Source organism: Leucoraja erinacea, chromosome 18 (genome assembly GCF_028641065.1).
Source record: "Leucoraja erinacea ecotype New England chromosome 18, Leri_hhj_1, whole genome shotgun sequence".
Lineage (NCBI taxonomy): Eukaryota > Metazoa > Chordata > Chondrichthyes > Rajiformes > Rajidae > Leucoraja > Leucoraja erinaceus.
Window position 1 is genome coordinate 39531178 of NC_073394.1, and position 26214 is coordinate 39557391.

General features: G+C 43.6%; 1 protein-coding gene across 1 annotated transcript in view; it reads right to left on the minus strand.

The window, feature by feature from the left end:
• LOC129705948 (protein inscuteable homolog) overlaps window positions 1–26214 on the minus strand; it is a 230274-nt gene that overhangs the window by 127431 nt on the left and 76629 nt on the right. Inside the window, exons 4-5 of the mRNA XM_055649883.1 lie at window positions 25270–25393; window positions 3042–3155 (exon numbers count right to left, since the gene is read on the minus strand). Of these exons, the coding sequence (XP_055505858.1) occupies window positions 3042–3155; window positions 25270–25393 (238 nt within the window). The remainder of the gene's footprint in view (window positions 1–3041; window positions 3156–25269; window positions 25394–26214) is intronic.

Here is a 26214-nt window from a genome sequence, read left to right on the forward strand (position 1 = left end):
AGTCTTCATGAATATATTTTGAACACATACACCATATCCCCTCTATTACTGAGTTGTTCCTAGGAACTTACCTGTCGAGTTGTTCTCATTCCCCTAATGCTGGCAAACTGACACTAAAGCACAAAGGCAGTTTTTGGAGCACCAAGTTGGAGCAATTCCAAGCACCCCAGATATGTTGCTGTATCGTGTCCATTTTCTAGCTTCAGGGCAATTTCCCTCCGTCTCATGCCAACTTTCCAGCAGCACCAACATCTTTAATGAGAGGTCAGGCCGCGGAGAAAATGGGTTCACTGCAATCAATGCTGAAAACTTCTGGCAGCGATCAGGAGGTAAAACGGGAACTATCGATCCGCATGCGAGCAATTACTGATGAAAGAGAGGGCATCTCAGAGCTACGATTAAAATGTACCAGTGAACAAAACCGATACAGAAAATTGAACAATATCTGTCATAATAAACTTCAGGTGTTCATTCCTAGACTCAAAATAGAACACAATTAGCATTCATCTACAATATCAAATAACGAATTGTGATTCATAAGCAGATCATTTTTGTTCCTAACCATTTGCAAACTTTTTATTTTAGTTTTTTTTTAAAGAGAGATATAGCATGGGAACAGGCTTTTTGGCCCACCGAGTCCATGCCGACCATCGATCACCCGTTCACTGGTTCTATATGATCTCACTTTCTCATCCACTCCCTGCACACTGGGGGCAATTTTACCATGGGTCAATTAATCCCCAAACACGCACGTCTGTGGGATGTGGGAGGAAACCGGAGAATCTGGAGAAAGCCCACTTGGTCACAGGGAGAACGTGCAAACTTCATACAGACAGCACCCGAGGTCAGGATCGAACCTGGGTCTCTGGTGCTGCGAAACTCTACAGCCAAACCAATCTTTGGGTCCTACAAAAAGGGCATCAAGTTTGGGGGCTGCAGGTATATTTTGCCCTGATGGAGAGCTAAAGTGCATCTCATCCTACAACAGGCTCTGAGTTATTATGGAGACCTTCTCTCCATTTTAGGGGGTTTTTCGGATTAATATTCAAGTAACATGTGGTGGATCATCCTTCTCTGACAGGCTTTCCTTTTGCCATCTGAGAGATGAATACATTATGTAAAAAAGGAAAAAATAGGCTTGGATTCACACATTAGCTTTTACAATACGATACCATATAACTTTATTTAGCCCAGGAGGGGAATTTGCTATGGAGTCCCAAAGCAAAGTGCAGTCACTATGATACACCAACCTACAATATACTTGAGGAAATGGGGAAGTCAAATTACATATCACAGGCAGCCACAAACAGCAGGAAATATGTCTATCCAAATCACGATGTTGAGAAAGGATTGAAAGAACAGCAAGATAACTCTACTGTTATTCCACAGATGATGAGGTGGGATATGCTGTTCTATTTGTAAGTCAAAAGTAGCCTGATTTAACATTCTGACAATGCCTCCATTTGTGTTCAACTGTCTCAATCCTGCACTGGAGCATCAAACCCTAGATCAAATGGTTTTAGAAGGTAGAAGAGTACAGCGCAGGAACAGGCCCTTCAGCCACCTATGGCCACACCGAACAAGATGATGAATGAAACTAATGCTCTGCACATTCTCTGCACATCCAAGTGCTATCGAAAAGATTGTTAAGGGTTTGGACACAGTAGAGGCAGGAAACATGTGTTCCCGATGTTGGGGGAGTCCAGAACCAGGGGCCACAGTTTAAGAATAAGGAGTAAGCCATTTAGAACGGAGGCGAGGAAACACTTTTTCTCACAGAGAGAGTGGTGAGTTTGTGTAATTCTCTGCCTCAGAGGACGGTGGAGGCAGGTTCTCTGGATGCTTTCAAGGGAGAGCTAGATAGGGCTCTTAAAAATAGCGGAGTCAGGGGATATGGGGAGAAGGCGGGAACGGGGTACTGATTGGGGATGATCAGCCATGATCACATTGAATGGCATTGCTGGCTCGAAGGGCCAAATGGCCTACTCCTGCACCTATTGTCTATTGTCTATTGAAAAGCCCCTTAAACACCACTGTCATATTTTCCTCCAGTGTGTTCCAGGCACCCACCGCCTTCTGTGTGAACCAATTTGCCTCGCACATCTTCTTTAAACATTCCTCCTCTCACCTTATAGCTGTGCCCACAAGTCTTTGACATTTCCACCCTGGGAAATAAGTTCTGCCAGTCTACTATGATTCACATAATTTGATAAACTGCTACCAGATCTACCATCAATGGTACTAGAGAAACCAACACATGTGTGTCCAACCTCTCTCTGTCGTTAATACCCCGAATGCAGGCAGTCACCTCCTCTGCACCCTTTCAACTGTCCAGATTTAAACCTGCATTCAGAGACGTGGTCTCAGCTGATATGATCTATAGATGAGATGGGCTTTACCACAAATTGCTAACTTTATAGTCTTTACCAAGTGAGTTTTAAAACTACCATTATCTGGATGATTGCTTTGCAATTGCCATTTCTCCATCATCGATGATTTATGGGCCAAAGGACATATTAAGTGGTTCTGTGTAAAGTAAAGCAGGTCATATTAAAATATCATCATTAAAAAATCTCTAACCTCTACTTTAACAAAACACTATTCCAGAAAATATCATTAAGAGAGCTTGGTTCCTGAATTGGGACAATGGTGTGCAGCGGCAGAGTTACTGCCTCACAGCGCCACAGAACTGGATTTGGCCCTGAACTCGGGTGCTGTCTGTGTGGAGTTTGCACGTTCTCCCTGGGACCACGTGGGTTTCCTCCAGGTGCTCCAGTTCCCTCACACATCCCAAAGTCTGTAGGTGAATTGGCTTCTTCTGTAAATTGCCCCTAGTGTGTAGAGGGTGGATGAGAAAGTTGGTTAACAGAACTAGTGTGAATGGGTGATCGATGGTCGGCAGGGACTCGGTGGGCCGAAGGGCCTGTCCCATTTTGTATCTCATGTTGTGCAATTTGACCAATGCATCACCAATAATATTGTAATCGTTTGCTTGTTCTGCATTCCTTAAAAGCAATTGTTTGTGAAGAATTCCTCATTACCTTGGCTATAATGTGACATAAGTGTACACCTTCCTGCGTTAGCCCAACGAGGCTACTGATTGCTGCTTCGATGTTGTACAGGTTGGTTTCTGTATCTAGCTGATTCACCAGGCTCTGTGAAACAAGACAAAGCGATAATGACTCTCAGTCCTCGTCTCCTGTAAATGTAATGGCGCAATTTCAATGTGTGACTCCCAGCTTCACACACTCAACCCACAGTGTATGTGACCTGTGTCATTGCAGTGTTAACGTGTAGAAAAGCACATGTTACACAAACATCAGGAATAGGTGATGTTTCAGGTCAGAACACTTCTTCAGACTCAGGTTTCTCCGGGGATGCTGCCTGACCCGCCAAATTACTCCAGGTCTACTCTACCTTTACATTTACATGTACATTTACTAGAATGTTGCCTGGGTTTCAACAACTAATTTTTTTATTATGGAAGGAAAGATACAAAACAGCTGGTGTAATGCATTACATTTCCCTCCATTTTGTTTTTTAGATATAACAACAAAGTTACCCTCACCTACCCTCCCTGAACACCCCTTGGCAGCTGATGTGTTCACAAAACAACATATCACAAATACAAATGCACATTTTGACAGCAATAAATCAGAGCATTGAGTATAGAAGCTGGGATGTAATGTTAACATTGTACAAGGCATTGGTGAGACCAAATCTGGAGTATGGTGTACACAATTTTGGTCGCCCAATTATAGGAAGGATGTCAACAAAATAGAGAGAGTACAGAGGAGATTTACTAGAATGTTGCCTGGGTTTCAACAACTAAGTTACAGAGATAGGTTGAATAAGTTAGGTCTTTATTCTCTGGAGCGCAGAAGGTTAAGGGGGGACTTGATAGAGTCTTTAAAATGATGAGAGGGATAGACAGAGTTGATGTGGACAAGCTTTTCCCTTTGAGAATAGGGAAGATTCAAACAAGAGGACATGACTTCAGAATTAAGGGACAGAAGTTTAGGGGTAATATGAGAGGCGGAACTTCTTTACTCAGAGAGTGGTAGCGGTGTGGAATGAGCTTCCAGTGGAAGTGGTGGAGGCAGGTTCATTGGTATCATTTAAAAATAAATTGGATAGGCATATGGATGAGAAGGAATGGAGGGTTATGGTATGAGTGTAGGCAGGTGGAGACTAAGGGAAAAAAGTTGTTCGGCATGGACTTGTAGGGCCGAGATGGCCTGTTTCCGTGCTGTAATTGTTATATGGTTATATGTTATATGGTTACCTTCAGTATAAACCAGCATCTGCAATTCCTTCCTACACAAACATCTTTCTGCTTTCCATGAGGTAACCATTTTGTGGGTATTAAATGTGATTTTTGGCTGGAGTGACCATGGACTGTGGAAGTAGACACCCTGCCTACATCAGTTTATACGCAGTCATACAGCCCTCGCTCTTCACAGTTGCCCCATGTGTTCACAAACAGAGTTGCCTCTCGACCACCCATTAACACTACTGCTGTGTTATCCTACTTTCACATCCTACACACTAGGGGCAATGTATAGAGGCCAATTCATCTACAAATCTGCACGTCTTTGGGATGTGGAAGGAAATCGGAGCCTCCGTAGGAAACCCACAAGGTCACATTGAGAACGTGCAAACTCCACAGAGATGGCACCCGAGGTCAGGATCAAACCCTGGTCTCTGGCGCTGTGAGGCAGCAGTTTTGTGCCACCGTGCCACACTTTTCTGGTCTGCAGATGTGCCAGTCGAATGCCAGCTAAGATAATGAGAGTCTAAAGAAGGGTCCCGACCCATAACGTCATCTGTCCAATTCATCTAAGGATGCTGCCAGGCCTCGAGTTCCACCAGCACTTTGTGTTTGGGGTCATGAGAATGCCTGGCGGATTGTTCAAGGTCATTACAACCCCTTAAGTCCATAGCTGTTCTTACCCGACCTGGGCAAGACCCTGGAAGAAATGGTTATCTTCTACTCTCCAGGTAGGGTGTGGATTGATCTGCAGTTTTGGAAGCTGATACATTGCAGTCAGATCTGGGCATTGATGGAAACATGAGGGTCAAACACGGGTAGTTTGAGTTGTAGACACAAGGAACCGCTGATGCTGGGTTACACCAAAAATAGGCGTAAACGGCTGGATAACACAGCGAGTCAGGCCAGGGCTGTCTTAACAGCATTATAGGCCCCCGGGCAAAGCAGTGCACTGAGCCCCTACACTTCCAGTTTCTTTATGCCGAACCAAATATGCCATCATGCACTTGCAATGTTCTTCTCCGTTTTCATGTTCTACAATACCATTCCACAATACATAGATTAGCATGGGGCCCCTATCCTCGTGGGGCCCTGGGTACTGCAGGGTTCCCAATTATCACGCATTGAGCGTGAGATTCACGCATTTGACAAAATTCTCACGCTCTCACACTGATGATAGAAGTTCTCACGCTCTTGTTTTTTAAATATATAAATAAATAAATAAAGCCACACTCCTCCACACGCATCAATGAGAATAGTTTTCTGTCGGCTGGGTTTCCCGTAAATGAACGAGCAATTGAATTTATTTAAATTGGCAATGTAGAGAAAATTGCTGTGGCTGCGCTCCCCAGGTCACTGACCCTCGCCTCCCACGGACCCCAGCTTGTCACAGACCACCTGGGCCGGCCCGCATTCCCGCGGAGGGAGGGAGAGGGGGAAATGATCCCCGGACATCGCCAAGTCTCTGCTCACTCCGGGTGTTGTCGCCACTTCACTGACAGACACTCTCACACACAACCTAACACACACCCTTACACACACACTGGCACACACTCTTACACACATACTGGCACACACCCTTACACACAACCTAACACACACCCTTACACACACACACAACCTAACACACACCCTTACACACACACTGGCACACACACACACACACACCGGCACACACAAGGTTTAAAGGGATATGGGCCAAATGCTGATAAATGGGACTAGTTTACATGGGGCATCTTGATCTGCATGGACAAGTTGGGATGAAAGGCCTGTTTCCATGCTGTAAGATGATGACACACTGTAGAAAGGGTGCAATTGCTCTGGAGAGGATCCAAGGGCGATTTACGAACCTATTGGCAAAGCTGGAATTTTTTTTCACTTTGAAGAAAGATTGTATAACTGGGATTGTATTCGCTGCAGTAACGGAGGTGAGGAAAATACTTAGTTGAGGTGAATAATATTATGAGAATTTGACCTATTTCGCTTAACAAAGAGTGTAGGAAGGAACTGGTTTAAACTGAAGATAGACACTAAAAGCTGGAATAACTCAGCAGGACAGGCAGCATCTCTGGAGAGAAAGAATGGTGATGTTTCGGGAAGAGACCTTCAGACTGAAGAGGTTGAAAACCAGCCATAAAACACAATGACTGGAGATATGTGTTATCCAACTAAGGGCAGAAATCAGGATCATGTGTTCATCTTTATTGACGTGACACCATAATAAATATATTACAGAAAAAATAATTTAATGGGGTGGCACGGTGGCGCAGCAGTAGAGTTGCATTACAGCACCACAGACCCAGATTTGACCCTCACTACGGGTGCTGTCTGTACAGTATTTGTACATTCTCCTTATTACCACATGGTTTTCTCCGGATATTCCGGTTTCTCCCACATCCGAAAGAAGTGCAGGTTTGTAGGTTATATGGCTTCTGTAAATTGTCCCAGGCATGTAGGATACATGTAGGATACAACTGGTGTATGGTAGATTGCTGGTCGGCGTGGACTTGGTGGGCCGAAGGGCCTGTTTCCATATATATATTTTACATATATAAATATCTTCATTTCAATAAATCATATATGGTTGAATATGTGGCATTATTTTCGTCTTGTTTCTGTAGTCAAAGGGTAAGGTTGCTTGATTTATTTGTGCAGAACAGTGATGGAAGTCCGACACCTCTTGCCTTGTTTCTATGTTTTTGTTTCTCTATATCTATGCATAACAGCATGAATTATAATCTGATTTCCATACATGAATAAACTAAGGTAATTCATGTGCTGCACATGTTGATCAGAGCCTGGCTCTACTGTGGAATGTAATTTAGCCTAACCTTATTCGTACCTAATCCAATTTTAAGCATAAATGTTGCATTCAAGTGTAAGTTAAAAGACTCACTACAGTATGCACTAGATTGCACAATTTCAAGCTGAAAAATGGAAAATCTCCCTACCGTGGGGGTGGGGGGGGGGGGGGACACCCCCCTTCCACACCCCACACCCTCCCCGCCTAAGTCGCTACTCTCCCTCGTAATTTCTCACTCTCAACCCTCACCCAATGTTAGCAGCACTGCCCAGTGTGCCCATGCGTTAAGACAGCCCTGAATCAGGCAACATATCAGGAGAACATGGGTAGATGATGTTTTGGTTCGGGTCTCTTCAATTTAAGATGGTCTTGCAAACTCTCAACAGGACTGGAACAAAGACCAGCAGTTGTTTCAGAGATTGAAGGGTTTTCTGGGAGTTTGGTTCAGAGAATCAGTGTGGGAGGAGAGGGTAAAGAAAGTTCCTGGAACTTTAACACTCAAGGTGTTTACACCATCATAATAAACCGGCTGGTTAAATAATTCTTTTTGAAACTGTTTTGCAGCCTCCCCCGTGAGACTATATGTACGTCACCCTATAGTTTTATGCTGTTGGCTTTAAAGGAGCATATTACATTAGATCAGAAATCACAAAATAAAGAACAGTCTCGTCAATTATACTGTGAAACACTTGCCTTTATCCAAGACCAAGCTGCAGTATATGAAGAATTAATGCCCACTGGCTGGCTGCTAAACATCTATAAATTAAAGTGGCTCAATCCAGTTTGTTACCCTGCAGTTAAAGTGATGAGGGACTAGAATTGCATTTGATAAATTGATTACTCAAATATCAGGAACAAAGATCTAATCTATTGAATTTTATTCTGCCTAATACACTGAGACCTTATAGTTTCAACTCAGGGATCAAGTGTGTGCCATAAATAAATAAAACCTGAAAATATTTAGATCCAATCTTTCAAATCCGGGAAAAAATAAGTGGGAATAAACAGAGGCTGCCGGATTATTCCCACTGATCTCGTGTGTGGAATGTGCAAATCATTTAGTAATTGTAGAAAGCAAATGTTATGTTCTGGTATATTAACAGGATGTACAGTGTCTATAGATCAGACTGAAGCTGTTCCCATCACACTTGCAGTTGGTGTATACTGGAAATCCATTCTGCATTGATCCTTCAACTTATTCCAATGATTTTTCGATATTTAATTGAGCGAATACAGATGTTGCCCCTGGCACTAAGCCTCAAAAACAATGATCTACTTTGAAAAGCAGTGAGTTTTATTCTGCATTCGAATCTGATCGCGACTCTATGTAAGTACAACTGTCGTATCAATCAGTTACTGTTTACGTGATGTAGGCTGACAGCATTGGTGATCAAGATACCAAAATAAATGCTTGCTCTTTAATTGATAAGGGAAATATAATATCCACCCAAACAGACTGGCGGGGAATTTATCTAAAAGCACACACATCTGCATGAATGCAGCATCTCCCGTGGACTCGAATATAGAAGCAAAGAGGTCCTTCTGCAGTTGGACAGAGCCCTCGTGAGACCACACCTGGAGTATTGCGTGCAGTTTTGGTCCCCTAATTTGAGGAAGGACATTCTTGCTATTGAGGGAGTGCAGCCTGGGTTTACAAGGTTAATTCCCGGGATGGCGGGACTGTCATATGCTGAGAGAATGGAGCAGCTGGGCTTGCACACTCTGGAGTTTAGAAGGATGAGAAGATATCTCATTGAAACATATAAGATTGTTAAGCGTTTGGACACGCTAGAGGCATGAAACATGTTCCCGATGTTGTGAGAGTCCAGAACCAGGGGCCACAGTTTAAGAATAAGGAGTAAGCCATTTAGAACAGAGACGAGGAAACACTTTTTCTCACAGAGAATGGTGAGTCTGAGGAATTCTCTGCCTCAGAGGGGGGTGGAGACTGGTTCTCTGGATGCTTTCAAGAGAGAGCTAGATAGGGCTCCTAAAGATAGCAGAGTCAGGGGATATGGGAGAAGGCAGGAATGGGGTACTGATTGGGGATGATCAGCCATGATCACATTGAATGGCGGTGCTGGCTCGAAGGGTCGAATGGTCTACTCCTGCACCTATTGTCTATTGTCTATTGTCTATTGACTGACGTGATGTATGGTGGGACTAGCTTGCAAGGCTCCCATTTCCTTGTGGTTCTGGGTGTGTACAGGCAATGAATGAGTCAGAACTGCATTCATAATAGGTTGGGCTGACTGATACCACTGCAACTTAGTTCTATTAGTGCTGGAGTAACTCAGCAGCATCTGTGGAGAACATGGATAGGTAATGTTTTGGATCGGGACCCTTCTTCAGACTGAAACTTCAACCGGAAATGTCACCCATCCATGTTTCCCAGAGATGCTGCCTGACCTGCTGAGTTACTCCAGCTTGTAATGTCTACCTTTGATCGGACAGTCTAAATGTTTGTCACTCTTTTTCAATGAGATTGTACCCTTTTGTCGTCTAGTAAACACAAATAGCGGATTGGGATAATCCTGTAATCATTCCCAAATTTCTCATGTGCCACACGGTTTGTACAGCGAATGCAAGGAATAAAAGTCAGCATCTTGCCTGTGTAATGAAGTCGGAGCAATTACAAGAGGCAGTGTTTGAAAAGATCCCCTGGAGGCATTTGACAAAGCTCAGGAGTACTTTATGTCTAACTCAGTATCGTACTGTATCCCACACTGATGGGTGTTTATTCAATATATCAATTTTAGCTAACCTTCTCAACTAGGACATCGTAAAGTGGCCAATAAATCTGGGCAGAGGTATTTGTCTAGACATTAAAAAGGACCTAAGATTAATTTACCCAATATATAATTGTGTGAAACCTCAGGAAAATCTACAAAACTAAAAGGAGCAATTGTTAAAGGGGAATAGAATCATTGAAACAGAATGTCAGGAGTGCTTCATTGTCTTGTATGTGAACAAGGACATTGTTACTTGCTGCAGCAACAGGTCCATAAATAGAATAACACACCGATTATATGTAATAATCCACAATACAATAAATTAATAATTGTAATACCAGATTGTAGATGTGAACCAGTCCATCACACTGACCAGATCTCCCTCCATTGACACCATCAACAACTTCATGCTGCCTTGGGAACGCAGCCAACATAATCAAAGACTTGACCTACCCCGGTCATTCCTTCTTCTCCCCGCTCCCATCTGGCAGAAGGTACAGAAGCTTGAAAGTGTTCACCCCTAGAGTCAGGAACAGCTTCTTCCCCTCCATTATCAGGCTTCCGAATGGTCTTTCCAAAAGCTATGGTACTGTCCGATTCACCTCGACCCCATTGCGGACATTGGACTTTGTCTCTGGAACTGATGCGCTGCAATGCTGAGAACTATATTCTGCACTCTGTATCTTCCCCTTTGCTCCAGCTATTGTACTGGAATTTGACTAGTTTCTACTCAGCGGCTGTGGAAAATATCTTGTCCGGAAACATTACCATCTGGTTTGGGAATTTCTCTGCCCAGGACAAGAAGGCTCTGCAGAGAGTAGTGCATTCGGCCGAACGCACTATGGGAATTTCCCTTGCCCCCCTGTAGGAACTATACATCAGGAAGTGCAACTCCAGGGCCAATAAAATCATGGGAGACCCCTTCCACCTTTGCAATGGACTGTTCTAGCTGCTACAGTCAGGCAAACACTGTGAGAACGGAGAAGTTGAGAAGAAGTTTCTTCCCAGAGGCCATTCGGACTGTAAACTCCTATCTCACCAGGGACTAACTCCTGAGCCACTTGTAGTCTAAATGTCTGTCACTCTTTTTCAATGAGATTGTACCCTTTGTTAGTAAATGACAAATAGCGGATTGGGATAATCCTGTAATCCTAGTTTTTCTGGTTGCGCCCACACGGTTTGTACAGCGAATGCAAGTTTGAGTTTGTCAGCATGCTTGCATTGTAATAAAGTCGAGAGCATTGCCATTACAAGAGGCAGTGTTTGAAAAGATGACCCCTGGATTATGTACAGTTGACAAAGTTCAAGGAAAACTTATGTCTTAACTGACCTGGGACTGTACAGCCCACATGGATGTTTGTTTCCCAATCCAAAGGCAGCAGGATGAACAGAACATCATCACGACACATTGACTGAGTGGAGACTAAACATTCCGTGGCACAGGTCCTGAACATTAGACTTTTAAAAAGGACTAAGATTAATTTACCCAATATATAATTGTGTGAAACCTCAGGAAAATCTACAAAACTAAAAGGAGCAATTGTTAAAGGGGAATAGAATCATTGAAACAGAATGTCAGGAGTGCTTCATTGTCTTGTATGTGAACAAGGACATTGTTACTTGCTGCAACAACAGGTCCATAAATAGAATAACACACCGATTATATGTAATAATCCACAATACAATAAATTAATAATTGTAATACCAGGTTGTAGATGTGGACCAGTCCATCATACTGACCAGATCTCCCTCCATTGACACCATCTACAGCTTCATGCTGCCTTGGGAACGCAGCCAACATAATCAAAGACTTGACCTACCCCGGTCATTCCTTCTTCTCCCCGCTCCCATCTGCCAGAAGGTACAGAAGCTTGAAAGTGTGCACCCCTAGAGTCAGGAACAGCTTCTTCCCCTCCATTATCAGGCTTCCGAATGGTCCTTCCAAAAGCTATGGTACTGTCCGATTCACCTCGACCCCATTGCGGACATTGGACTTTGTCTCTGGAACTGATGCGCTGCAATGCTGAGATCTATGTTCTGCACTCTGTATCTTCCCCTTTGCTCCAGCTATTGTACTGGAGTTTGACTAGTTTCTACTCAGCGGCTGTGGAAAATATCTTGTCCGGAAATATTACAATCTGGTTTGGGAATTTCTCTGCCCAGGACAAGAAGGCTATACATCAGGAGGTGCAACTCCAGTGCCAATAAAATCATGGGAGACCCCTTCCACCCCAGCAACGGACTGTTCTAGCAGCTACAAACAGGCAAATGGTTCTGCAATTGACATGCTGTGAGACCGTTCCCGTTCAGACACACAGCAAATTTCAGAGGACATTCGGACAGTGTAAACTTTGGAAACCATACCTAACTTTAGGTCTACGACCTACCTTTTTTTTTAGGGAAACTCTATTTAAACCTTTGTCCTTCAAAGACCCAATTTCCTTTGCCGTCTCAGAATTAGTGTGTTTGGGGATTCATTCTGAGTTGCAAGTATTGTTTGCACAATTTAGAAGATAAAACTTTTTGGAAGGAACTGCAGAGCATTGCCGGTTTACACTGCAGGTAGACTTAAAATGTGTATGTGAGTCACTCAACTTGACTTGACAGTAATTATGAATAGTACATCGTTACAGGTCGACAATAATAAAACTAGTCTGAATGACCTGGGAGGGATACAGCATGAATGGACGACAAAGTCTTCCCATTCCAAAGCAGAATGCAAAGGATGAACAGAACATCATCCACGCCACCTTGACTGACTGGAGACTCCGACATTCCGTGGTACAGCTCCACAACATTCCACTTGGAAACTGCATCTGGTATTAATAGCCATTGTACTCAGATGCTGAACAGTAACTATTCGGCGATGGATGGCACTGGGCCCACCCTCTGTACTGCGTGGTTTGCAGGGCCCGACTAGGACTATCTGGGCCCAATTCGAAAAGGGTGGAGACGGGGCCCCTACTTTACAAAACAAAAATGTATGTATCCCTCTACAAACATTCATGGCCGTTAAATTCAGTGATCTTTCACATGATTTCTCAGTGTAGTAAAGCTCAATATCCGAACCAATTTCGCGACCCGAAACACACCGTTTCATTGATCTCCGTGAGCATTTGACCCGCTACCAGAGTTACTCCAAAACAGTTCATATCTAAAAATTTCACGATCAACGAACCAGATAGCAGTTGGACGCAGTCATAGAAACATAGAAAATAGGTGCAGGAGTAGACCATTCGGCCCTTCGAGCCTGCACCGCCATTCAATATGATCATGGCATGCTCCAACTCGGTATCCTGTTAGTGAATGGGAAAACACGCACTTTTACACCGGTAAAATGTCCTGCAAAACGACGCGCAGATTTTGACAGCAATTTAACGTGCCACTCGGGGTTCCGTGAGGCACAGTTACCTAAATTTACAGCCTAAAAAAAGATTGAAACTAAGGTAAAATCAAGTGGGATTTGTTGGCTGCCAATCTTAGCGGGCGTGAACAGTGGACCTTTTTGGAGATTTAAAGGTCCAAAATATTGGGAATTATCGCGTTTGCTCGCTGAATTTCATCAAAAGTAAGGTATTGACTTTTTTATCGTTAGACATTTGTTATATGAGAAGTTTTAAAAGTGAAAAATCCTGTAAAATTGCAAAACGCCATGGTTAACAGGTAGGTCTTTAACCTGCAAAATGAAAACGCCTCTGAAGCTACATAAACCATTTACAATAATGGTAAATTATCTGTGCGTCTTTGAAATAAATTTTACTCAGATTCGACGATGAATGGCAATAATTGTTCAGCTGTCATATTGGACAAAACGGGTAGGAAGGAACTGCAGATTATTTCCCAAATATATTTCTCATGCTGTTCTTGAGTAAAGCTGGACATGCACATTCAAAAAACTATTATTTATTTATTTCTTTATCATCGAATACATTCCATGCTGCAGGCTTGTCTGTTATTAGATGATAAAGAAATAAATAAATAAGTAGTTTGGGTGAATGTGCATGTGCAGGCTTTAAACAAGAAACATTGAGAAATATATTTTGGAAAATAATAAAATGTCCTAATTTTGTCCAACTGACAGCTGACAATTATCCCATTCCTTAGCTTGCATCTGAGTAAAATTTATTTCAAAATGCATTGATAGTTTACCATTATTTAAATGGTAAATGTAGCTTCAGAAGCGTTTTCATTTTGCATGTTAAAACCCACCTGAGAACCATGGGCGATTTTGCAATTTTACTGAGGGATTTTTCACTTTTAAAACTTCTCATATAACAAATGAATAAAGATAAAAAAGTCAATAATGCCTTACTTTTGATGAAATTCAGCGAGCAAACGCGATAATTCCCGATATTTTGGACCTTTAAATCTCCACGGCAAATGTCCGCTGTTCACTTCCGCTGGATTGGCACCTTCAGCTCCCTCTTGAATTTACCTTAGTTTCTATCTTTTTTTTGGGCTGTAAATTTAGGTAGCTGTGCCTCACGGTCACCCCGACTGGCACAATAAATTGCAGCTCAAAAACTGGCCGTTTTCGATGTTTTTAACGGGTGTGAAAGTGCGTGTTTTCCCATTCACTAACATGTACCGGAAGTGTAGCATGTCCTCCACTTCAAATTTTCGGTCACGTGGGTGCGGATCTACGCTCCAGTGACCTTTCGCGAAATCACCCTATAGTCGGCATAAACCAGCATCTGCTATCCCTTTCTACACAGTACAAAGTTGGAGTTCCCTCCGCAAACATTCATGGACGTTAGGGCAACTTATTCTATCCAGACAGGGAGTGGTAGTATTGTGCTGGAAAGAGATACCAAGGGATACGGAGCTGTTGTGGTAAATGGTGGAAGTCAGCCTTGATCTATTGGGATGGCGGGGCAGGGTTTAGTGGCTGACCCATTAACGCCTTTGTCTTTTGGCAGCTTTACTGCATTGCCATTGAATGTGACTTTGCCTCCTTAACTTGGGAGAGAGACAATATCACATTGAAAGTAAACTTTAGCGAGAAACAATCTAGAGTTGGTTCAAGTGCTCTGGAAAGCGTTAAATGCTTGTTTTTTTGGCGAAGCTTGAAATTCTGGAAAGCCATTCATTACTTTAAAAGAACCAGTGGCTAGGCAAGCCGTCTACTGAAGTGTATGGGCTCCTAGTCTAACAATAAATATTCACCGCAGTGTGAAGAAGGCAAAGACACAAATGCATTGTATTACGATGACGCGAGTCAACAGGCAATAGACAACAGGTGCAGGAGTAGAGACCATTCGGCCCCTTCGGGCCAGAACCGCCATTCAATGTGATCATGGCTGATCATCCACATTCAGTACCCCGTTCCTGCCTTCTCCCCATATCCCCTGACTCCGCTATCTTTACGAGCTCTATTTAACTCTCTCTTGAAAGCAGATAGAGCTCTTAAAGATAGCGGAGTCAGAGGATATGGAGAAGGCAGGAACAGGGTACAACTCAGCGGGCAGGCAGCATCTCTGGGCCGGTGGCGGGCTCCATGCACAGCTGTATATCCTGACCAAAGATCTTTGATCCTGACCCCCCCACCCACAACCCAGTTGATTGTCGATTTGTCAACCGCTAAACGTCAATGATTCCGGGAATGCTGAGGCGACAGGGTGAGAGAGGGGGAGTGGGAGAGCTAGAGAGAGACGAGATGGGGAGCGGGAGAGAGCGAAAGACAGAGAGACACAACGTGGGTCGGTAGGTGAATGACTAGCCTGCACACCAAGAAGAAGCCTATGCTCACGGTTCGGGGCCCTCACTCATGATGATGAGTTTAAAGAAATTCTCAATGTGTCATCAATGCATCGGTCTACGTTCCTCAGTAAATGTAGTTGTGTTTTAAACACGTATTTTTGACGCCGCGTGAATTTTATTCAAAGGAACACGGTGTCATTAATACTTGTTCAAAACACAATAACATTTATTGAGGAATGTGGATGGGATGCATTGATGACATTGCATAACAACGTGTTAACTACTTGATGTTAAGAAGTGCTAACAGTACTAGTTAACAAATCGTTTGTGTCTGATGGCCGTGCAGCGGTTGTTCTACGTATTCGTTTAAAATAAAATCCGGATGGCGAATTAAAAAAAAATCTTTATTTAACAAAGAGAATTCGCATTTCCGTAGGAACATTAGTGCGGGGCCCCCCCTTAGGCGCGGGGCCCAATTGGTCGCAATCGGTCAAATCGGCTTAAGGCCGGCCCTGCGTGGTTGAATTGTCTATCAATATTCGCAACTCCACCTGAAAACTCACTTGAAAGAGGATTCAAGCGGCAAAATTTGAGTGCAGCAACAGGAGACGGAAGATGGATATTGTCTAAGTTAACCAAAAACTATTCGACACCGGCAGAAATCAAACCAGATAGTAACAGAGAAAGCCAATTGATTTTTAACACGGACAATCTAGATAACAAGGGCAACTGTGTATCCAGCTGGTAAGAGAATTAAGTGTTATATGACTTCAATCTAAAGTATTAAGTGGCTTTCACTTTTACTCATTCTTGAGGTGTTAACCAGAAAAGAACATTCAGATCACAAAACAAAGTGCTGGAGTAACTCAGTGGGTCAGGCAGCATCTGTGGAAAACATGGAGAGGTGCCGTCTTAAATTGGACCTTTCTTTCAGACTGAAGAAGGGTTCCAATCTGAAACGTCACCTGTCCTAGTCTGAAGAAGTGACTTGAAAGGTCAGTGTTCTCCAGAGATGCCGCCTGATTCCTTGAGTTACTCCAGGACTTTGTGCCTTTATTTTCAAATAAGCCAGCATCTGCAGTTCCCTATGGCTCCAAGAATGTGTAGGCGTTCATTATCCAGGTGTGCAAAGGGGACTTTGATAAAGTAAGTGTCCTGTCAACTGCTTACCATTCTACAGCATCATGGAATCTTTTTATCCCACAATATTAGCATTGTTATCTGCAATGGGAATAAAGTTGAGGCAAGATGTCTCATCTCCACCTCTGTAGCCATTAATGGCAATCAGGATATCAGGATGTAATGTCCCTCTGTCATTGATTCCTTTCAGAGAGAGGCTAAATGCAAATTGGAGGAACAGCATCTCATATTTTGCTTGCACAGCTTACAAACCAGTGGTATGAATATTGATTACTCTAACTTCAATTAGACCCTGCACTCCCTTTCTCTCCATCCCTCCCCCACCCAAGTCAAACCTTCTCGTTCTCACCTAGCAAACAGCTACCAACGGCCTTTTTTACATATATTTCATTAATTTGTTCTATATCTCTCTACATCACCGTCTAATGTCTCATTTCCCTTTCCCCTGACTCTCAGTCTGAAGAAGAGTCTCGACCCAAAACATCACCCATTCCTTCTCTCCAGAGATGCTGCCTGTTCCGCCAAGTTACTCCAGCATTTTGTGTCTATCTGCAGTTTAACCAGCATCTGCAGTTCCTTTCTACACATTGGAATGTATAGCATCAGAACAGGCCCATCTGCCCGCAATGTCTGTGACGAACACCTTAACAAAAAGAAAGCAACCATCACGGCAGAAGCACATCACTTGCATCTTAAAAAGCCCACTGAAAGATTGCTCATTTGGGCAGCAAATAGATGCGTTGAATTACAAAATAAATAATTCTAATGAGTAGGAAGGAACTGCAGATGATGCTGGTTTACACTGAAGATAGGCACAAAATCCTGGAGTAACTCAGCGGGACAGGCAGCATCTATGGAAAGAATGACTAGGTGATGTTTCTGGTTGAGACCCTTCTTCAGAAACGAGTCACTCCAACATTTTGTTTCTATCTTCAATAATTCTAATGATCCATATGTAAAGTAATAATCAGATTACTTACAAGATGCATATTAATTTCATCTCTAACAATGGATTTTATTTTTAAAACAGTATAGCAACAGTAAACTGATTTTTCTCATATTCCAATAAGCTCTGATCTATGCCTCAGCTTTACCTTGTCAACATGAGACACTAGAAGTGTCACTGCCTTGCTTAAAGATTAAAGAAGCCTTTTTAAATGAATCATTTTAAAATTAAGTTGCAGTCTAATGAAGTGCCAAGCTGTCCTCATTTAATATAAAGATTATATTGAACGTTGTAATGTGAGATTCACAGTGGGAGTAACCTGTCATATTTGTAATATTTGTAACCTGTAATATTTGTTCAATTTCTCTCTCATATTGGTTATAACTCCCTTACTAAATTATTCAGAAACCAAACCAGGAAATGTTGGAGGCACAGCAGATCAAGCTGCCTCTGTGAAGGGATGTCCAGTTAATGGCCTTGCATAGTCCTAGATTCATATAGCACAGAAACAAGCCCTTCAGCCAACCAAGCCCATGCCTACCAAATTGGCCTTGTGAGCTAGTCTTATTTTCACTGTATTTGTCCCACAGCCCTCTAAACCCTTCCTATCCATATGGCAATGCAAATTTCCTTTGAAAGGCATAATAATATCCATTGCTCTAGTTTCCTCTGGCATCTTATTCCAAATACAGATTACCTCAAAGTGAAGGCAATCATACCAAACGCCATCACCACCTCCCCAACTATTGTGTGCAATTTTGGTTTCTTAATTTGAGGATGGACATTCTTACTATTGAGGGAGTGCAGTGTAGGTTCACCCGGTTAATTCCCGGGATGGCGGGACTGACATATGATGAAAGACTGGATCGAGTGGGCTTATTTTCACTGGAATTTAGAAGGATGAGAGTATATCTTATAGAAACGAATACAATTCTTAAGGGATTGGACAGGCTAAATGCAGGAACAATGTTCCCAATGTTGGGGGTCGAGAACTAGTGGTTTTAAGAATAAGAGGTAGGCCATTTAGGACTGAGATGAGGAAAAACATTTTCACCCAGAGAATTGGGAATCTGTGGAATTCTCTGCCACAGAAGGCAGTGGAGGCCGACTCACTGGATGTTTTCAAGAGTTAGATATAGCTCTTAGGGCTAATGGAAACAAGGAATATGGGGAGAAAGCAGGAACGGGGATACTGCCTTTGAACGATCAGCGATGATCATATTGAATGGCGGTGCTGGCTCGAAGGGGCGAATGGCCTACTGCTGCACCTATTTTTCTATATTTCTATGTTTCCCAGTGAATGCAATCATGCCAAATGCCATCTCCACCTTACTGGCCACCCGATTCTAGCAACCTGCAATATTTCGAGGTAATAATAGCAGATACTAATGGGCCTGTCCCACTTAGGTGACTTTTTAGGCAACTGCAGGAGACTACGCAGTCGCCACATGTCGCCACATGTTTGCGGGTGGTTGCCGGGGAGTCGCCTTCATAGTCGTGAGGACTTCCCGCATTCTGGGAACTAGTCGCGGCCTCATTATGGTCGCCGTGAATTTTTCAACATGTTGGAAAATTAGCAGCGACCAGAATGAAGCCTCCATGGAGAGTAGCGAGAATTCTCGTGCCGTAGGTGCAGTGGTAGTGGGTCGCCAGGAGGTCGGAGGTTGTCGTAGGTTCTCGTAGGTTGTAGCTGGTGCGGACCGGTGAATTTCATTGGCTCATTGGGAAAAAAAATGTAACCAGTAGTTTTCAGAACCAAGGATAACCGACCAGTAATGTTAATGTCCGCCAAGCTTCACAGTGTATCTCTGGCTTCTTAAAAGTTGTCTCCGCTCTTCCTCCCCCCTTCTCCCCCCTCTTTTAAAGGACTTACGTGACCCTTCCCGTACACTGTACTTTCACCGTCTTAATTACATCGCCAACCTTCCTGTTCATCGCGGTGTGTGTCTGTATCACTTTGGCTTTGGACCGTGTGAATTTCACTCAGACAGCGCTCCCCCCACTTGTCCTGTCCCCCACCTACATAATGGTCTGGTGAAGGAAGCGATGTGTGTGTGTGTGTTCCACTCTGACAGTCGCTGGCAGTCGCCTGAAAAATTGCCCGTGGGACAGACCTATTAGCAACCTGAATGCCTGCCTACCACATACTGTTCTCCTGTTCCTCATTAACACGATCTGTGAATTGGCTTCATGTAGGATCAACTAGACTTAGCATCCCATATCCCTCTTGCACTGGGGAGATTTTGAATAACCTCCAGGTCTGTGCTTACCCACTATTGTTATTAAATATAATTATATTAAATACTCCTGATTATTACATGAAATACATAAAAAATGTGTTCCTTCAATACACCTTCCATGTTCTGGAAGGCAGAATTCATATTGTAAAACCATACCAGAAAAGTTGGCTGTACTCGCTAGAATTTAGAAGATTGCGAGAGGATCTTATAGAAACGTACAAAATTCTTAAGGGGTTGATTCAGATTCAGATTCAGATTCAATTTTAATTGTCATTGTCAGTGTACAGGCTAGATGCAGCAAGATTGTTCCCGATGTTGGGGAAGTCCAGAACAAGGGGTCACAGTTTAAGGATAAGGGGGAAATCTTTTAGGACCGAGATGAGAAAAACATTTTTCACACAGAGAGTGGTGAATCTCTGGAATTCTCAGCCACAGAAGGTAGTTGAGTCCAGTTCATTGGCTATATTTAAGAGGGAGTTAGATGTGGCCCTTGTGGCTAAAGGGATCAGGGGGTATGGAGAGAAGGCAGGTACAGGATACTGAGTTGGATGATCAGCCACGATCATAATGAATGGCGGTGCAGGCTTGAAGGGCCGAATGGCCTACTCCTGCACCTATTTTCTATGTTTCTATGATATATTGGAGGATACACAAATTCACAAAGTGTCGACTTACTGGTCTTTGTTACGGTTTCTTGTGGTAAGGTTAATTGCTGGAAGAAGTGAACTCCCTTTATGAATATCTTTCTTCTGCAAGGCTAATAAGGGTAATTTTTCTTGAGATCACTATTCTTGGATATGCGCATTTGTACTTGCCATTTGAATGTAATATATGGGTATAGTTTGGATATATTACTGGTGTACAATGAGAAGTGAGTCAGCAGCCATTGGTCTGAGTCTATTTGATTCGTGAATCAATTAATAATTTGATGAGATGGCAGAGTATATTGTAGACTATGATGAATTACTGTCAGGGGAAAACCTACCTCGAGTAAATAAATGAGTCTGTGACGCACACCGAAAGAAGTAATGGTGTTGAGGGAGGAGTGGTGACTATTCGGGCAGGGTCAGCGCTAGACATTGCAACACAGGTACAGAGCTCAACATTGGAACACACCTGGGAAGGACAGGAACAGAGATGGATATAAAATGCTGGAGTAACCCAGCGGGACAAGCAGCATCTCTGGAGAGAGGGAATGGGTGACATTTCAGGTCGAGACCCTTCTTCACACTGGGAGTCAGGGAAGAGGGAGTCCAGAGATATGGAAGGGTAAGATGTGAAAATGACAGATCAAAGTAGTCGATGATAAGGAAATGTAGAATGGTTCATTGTTAGCTGAGGGGAAGGTGACAACGCAGCATACAAGAAGGGGAAAGATTTAATAGAAATCTGAAGGGGTAGTTTTTTCACACAAAAGATGGTGGGTGTATAGAACAAGCTGCCAGAGGAGGTAGTTGAAGCAGGGACTATCCCAACGTTTAAGAAACAGTTAGGCAGGTACATGGAGAGGACAGGTTTGAAGGGATATGGAACGAATGCGGGCAGGCTGGACTAGTGTAACTGGGACATGTTGGCCAGTGTGGGCAAGTTGGGCCGAAGGGCCTGTTTCCACGCTGTATCACTCTATGACTCTATAATCAGTAATATTAAATAAGGACAGTAGAACTAGACAGAGCACCAGGATAGGGGAGGGACGGAGTGAGAGGGTATGCAAGGGTTACTTGAAGTTAGAGAAACTAATATTCATACCGCTGGGTTGTAAACTGTTCAAGCGAAATATGAGGCGCTGTTCCTCCAAATTGCATTGGGCCTCATTCTGACAGTGGAGGAGGCCAAGGACAGAAAGGTCAGTGTGGGAATGGGAGGGCGAATTAGGCATTGGAACACACCAGGGAAGGATAGGTACAGAGCTGGACACTGCAACACACCTGGAAAGGTGTATTAAATGAGCAGGTAGACAAAAGTGCTGGAGAAACTCAGCGGGGGCAGCAGCATCTATGGAACGAGGGAAATTGGCAACGTTTCGGGCCGAAACCCTTAAATGAGCAAACTTCAGGGGCCTTGTGGAGACCAATCAGATCTTGGTGTTGCGTTTAATGTCGAAGGACATCTATTGGGTTAGGTTAGTTTAAAGATACAACGAGGAAACAGGCCCTTTGGCCCAACTAATCCATGCCTACCATCGATCATCAGTTCACACTAGTTCCATGTTATCCCACTATTGCATCCACTCCCTACACACACGGGCAATGTACAGAGGGCCAATTAACCTACAAACCCACGCATCTTTGGGATGTGGGGGCAAGACTGGAGCACCTGGCGGAAACCCACGCAGTCATAGAGAGAGCGTGCAAACTCCATACTGACAGCACCGAGGTCGGGATCGAACCTGGGTCTCTGGCACTGAGAGGCAGCAGGTCTACCACTGTGCCGCCCTAGTTATTAGCTAGTGGTTTGGAGACAGGAACTCTTCCCTCTGTGCCCCCAGCCTGATTGCTCTGTGATGAAGGCAGGGAACATTGATCTCTCTGCATGGTGTGGATGTGTTGAAATTGATTCCTGTGCCCTGTGACATTACAAGGTGTTTGCTTTACACATTTCTGAACAAATAACTATTAATCATGCTTTAGAGGAGAGATTTCTGCACCATAATAATTTAAAAACCAAACATCCTAGAAAGCAATTTTGGATATTTTTCATCACATCAATCGCTTCCTGCTGCTAAATGACCGAGTAAAGGTGAGGGTACAACGTGTAGCAAATCAAGCCTGCCTCAGCAATCAATCATATCACATACAACATAGAACAGTACAGCACAGGAAGAGGCCCTTCGGCCCACAATGTCCGTGCCAAACACAATGTTAAACTAATCTCCTCTGCCTGTACGTGATCCATATCCCTCCATTCCCTTGCATAGACATGTGCCTATCCAAAAGCCTCTTAAATGCCATTATTATATTACCCTCCACTACCACCCTTGCAGCATTTTCCAGGCACCTCTCTCTGTGTGATAAACCTGCCCCGCACATCTCCTTTACATTGTTGTCCTTCTCACAATGCCATGCCCTCTAGTTCTTGCTCCCCCTACCCTGAGAAAAGGAGTATGTGCATCCACCCTACCTATTCCTCTGGTGACTTTATGCACCTGTATGAGACCACCCCTTATCTTCCTGCATTCCAAAAAATAAAGTCCTCGCCTGCCCAACTTCTCCCTGTAGCTCAGACCCTTGAGTCCCGGTAACATTCTCCCATATCTTCTCTGCACTCTTTCCAGCTTAATGAGATCTTTGCTACAACTAGGGTGGCCAAAACTGAATACAATCATCCAAGTGTGGCCTCACCAACGTCCTGTACATTGTATAATGTATTAAAGGTAGACAAAATTGCTGGAGAAGCTCAGCGGGTGCAGCAGCATCTATGGAGCGAAGGAAATAAGCAAAGTTTCGGGCCGAAACCCTTCTTCAGACGTGACCCTTCTTCATGCTGCCGCACCCGCTGAGTTTCTCCAGCAATTTTGTCTACCTTCGATTCTCCAGCATCTGCAGTTCCTTCTTGAAGATGTATAATGTATTAACTTCTGTACTCAATTTGCTGACATATGAAGGCCAGCATGCCAAAAGCCTGTTCCCACCCACCTTGTCTACCTGTGACCCCACTTTCAGAGAACTATGGGTCCGTACACCTAGATCCCTCTGCCCGACCATATGTGGCAGACAACATCAGAAGCATTATTGCATCTGTCATAATTAAAGGCAGCCAAGGGTGGATCCGGAGAGAGTAATCATTCTTATCGAGATAAATATACATCACATTTTTGTGAAATACCTCTATATTTACATTTTAAATGTTGCACAACATTATTGACAATAGATGTCTCCAATGACTCTTGCAAACGTCTGTAGATGGACCACAGAAAGCATACTGTTGGGCAGCATCACAGCTTGGCTTGGGAACAGCTCTGCCAAGACATGAAGGAATTGCAGAGTTGTAAATGTAGCCCAGTTGATCACACAGACCAGACTCTCCACCATCGACTCCATCGACACTCCATCGACACTGTCTTGGGAAAGCGACCAACATAGTTCAACACCATTCCAACCCTGGCTGTTCTCTCTTCGCCACTCTCCCACTTATTTCCTTCTCTCCATAGATGTTGTCGCACCCGCTGAGTTTCTCCAGCAATTTTGTCTACCTTCTTCCCATCTATTATCAGGCTTCCGAACACATCCTTCCTCAAGCTAGGGTATTGTTCCCATTTTCCAATCTACCACATTGCAGATATTAGAATATTCTAGTGGAACTGTTACGTTACAATGCGGACAATTATATTCTGCACTCTGGTATCTTTCCTTTCAGGTCTACCTGCTGTACTTGTCTCTACTTGTGTAGACTTGATTGTACTCATGTACAGTATGATCTGATTTTAGACACAAAATGCTGGAGTAACTCAGCGGGACAGGCAGCATCTCTGGAGAGAAGGGATGGGTGACATTTCAGGTCCAGTTTCAAGTTACTCCAGCATTTTGTGTCTATCTTTGGTTCAAACCAGCATCTGCAGTTCCTTCCTGCATGTATGATCTGATTCATTGGGATAGCAAGCCAACAAAAGTCTTTTACTGTATCTGGCAAACTTAAACTAGGTGACAATCATAAACCAATACCTATATTGCTAATGCTCTATTGATTCAGAAATGAGTGGAGATTCTACTATAGAGGAGGTTTAGATTAGTTTAGTTTAGAGATACAGAGCGGAAACAGGCCCTTCGGCCCACCGCGTCCACGCTGACCAACGACCCCCCCGTACACCAGCACTATCCTACACACTAGGGACAGTTTGGAATTTTTACCAAAGCTAATTAACCTACAAACCTGTACATCTTTGGAGTGTGGGAGGAAACCGGAGCACCTGGAGTAAACCCACGCTATCGCGGGGAGAACGTACAAACTACATACAGTCAGCGCCTGTAGTCAGGATCGAACCGGGATTTCTGGTGCTGTAAGGCAGCAACTCTATCGCTGCGCCACCGAGCCACCCAGGTAAGGGCTTAGTGGAGAAAAATTCATCACAATTCAAATTAAAGGGCCTGTCCCACTTGGCGATTTTTTCAGCGACTGTCGGAATCATTGGCTGACATATCAGGTCACCGAAAAAGTCGCGGCGTGATGCGGAGTGATGCGGCGTTGACGCGGCGTGATGACGTATTGACGCGCGATGTCTCCTCAAGTGTCGCAACGTTTTTTTGTCGCCGCTGCATTTTGAAATGTTCAAAATCATTCAGCGATCCTGATACGTCAGTCAATGACGTCTGCAGTCGCCGAAAAAATCGCCGGCAAGTGGGACAGGCCCTTAAAAGTGGTGCTTGAGCTGAATGTATTTATATTGCCTATGAGTCAAAAGGGGAATGTAGCAGGGCTACAGCACGCAATGTGGGACTGACCTTTATCTCGTGGGTGAGCGCAAGTTCCACCATCTGACTGAACGACTGACTGAACGATGCCAATGTTTCGACAATCTCAGCTTTCACAGACGCGAATGTGGCTTCATCGTCATCGTATGTAAAACTGTGCGGAAAGAGTTTGCAAAATTGTTAAATTACAATTTAAATTTTCCAGTGTGATAAAAGGATGGGAAAAACGACCATATTTTCTCAGCAGAAACAAATCAATGAAATAACTCAAGTGGCAGATTTTACTCTAATACAAGAATATTTGCTCTGTAGCACAACGATAAACAAAGCATTAAATATGTACGCCATTCAATATTTATCCTCCTTTGGCTCTTCTTAAATTCCCTCCATTTTATTGCCGTCTGGTGGTTTCAATTTATTTGTTGCAAGGATATGAGCAGCTTTGTCTTTGATCAAAGGACTGCTGGAGGAGAACCTACTTCCTTCTGCAGCTATTCATATCTGGTCAGAAATTCGCGGTCCTTATGCTGATAATATATTTTCTTTTCCACATCGGGTCAGTTTGTGCTGCTCTTCATGCTGCGGTTCTGTAGAGAATCGAGTCCACCTGCTCCTGACTATTGTGCCTTTGCGATGCAAGGCTGGGAGAGAGGTACCCACCCAAAACGTTATCTGTCCCTATCCTGCAGAGGAGCGGGCTGACCTGCTGTGTTACTCCAGCACTTTGTGCTTCAAGAAACACAATTGGGTTCTTTCAACAACATTTGCAAACCTTACCCTGCACATCCCCAATAAATTGTTATCCTCTAACCTATGCCCTCTAGTGTTGGATAGTTCCACCCTGGGGTAAAAGGTTCTGACTGTCGACCCTATCTATGCCTCTCATAATTTTCTATACTGCTATCATCTCCCCTCACCCTCCAATGTTCCTGAGAAAACAATCTATCCAATCTCTCCCTGTAGCTGAAGCCCTCT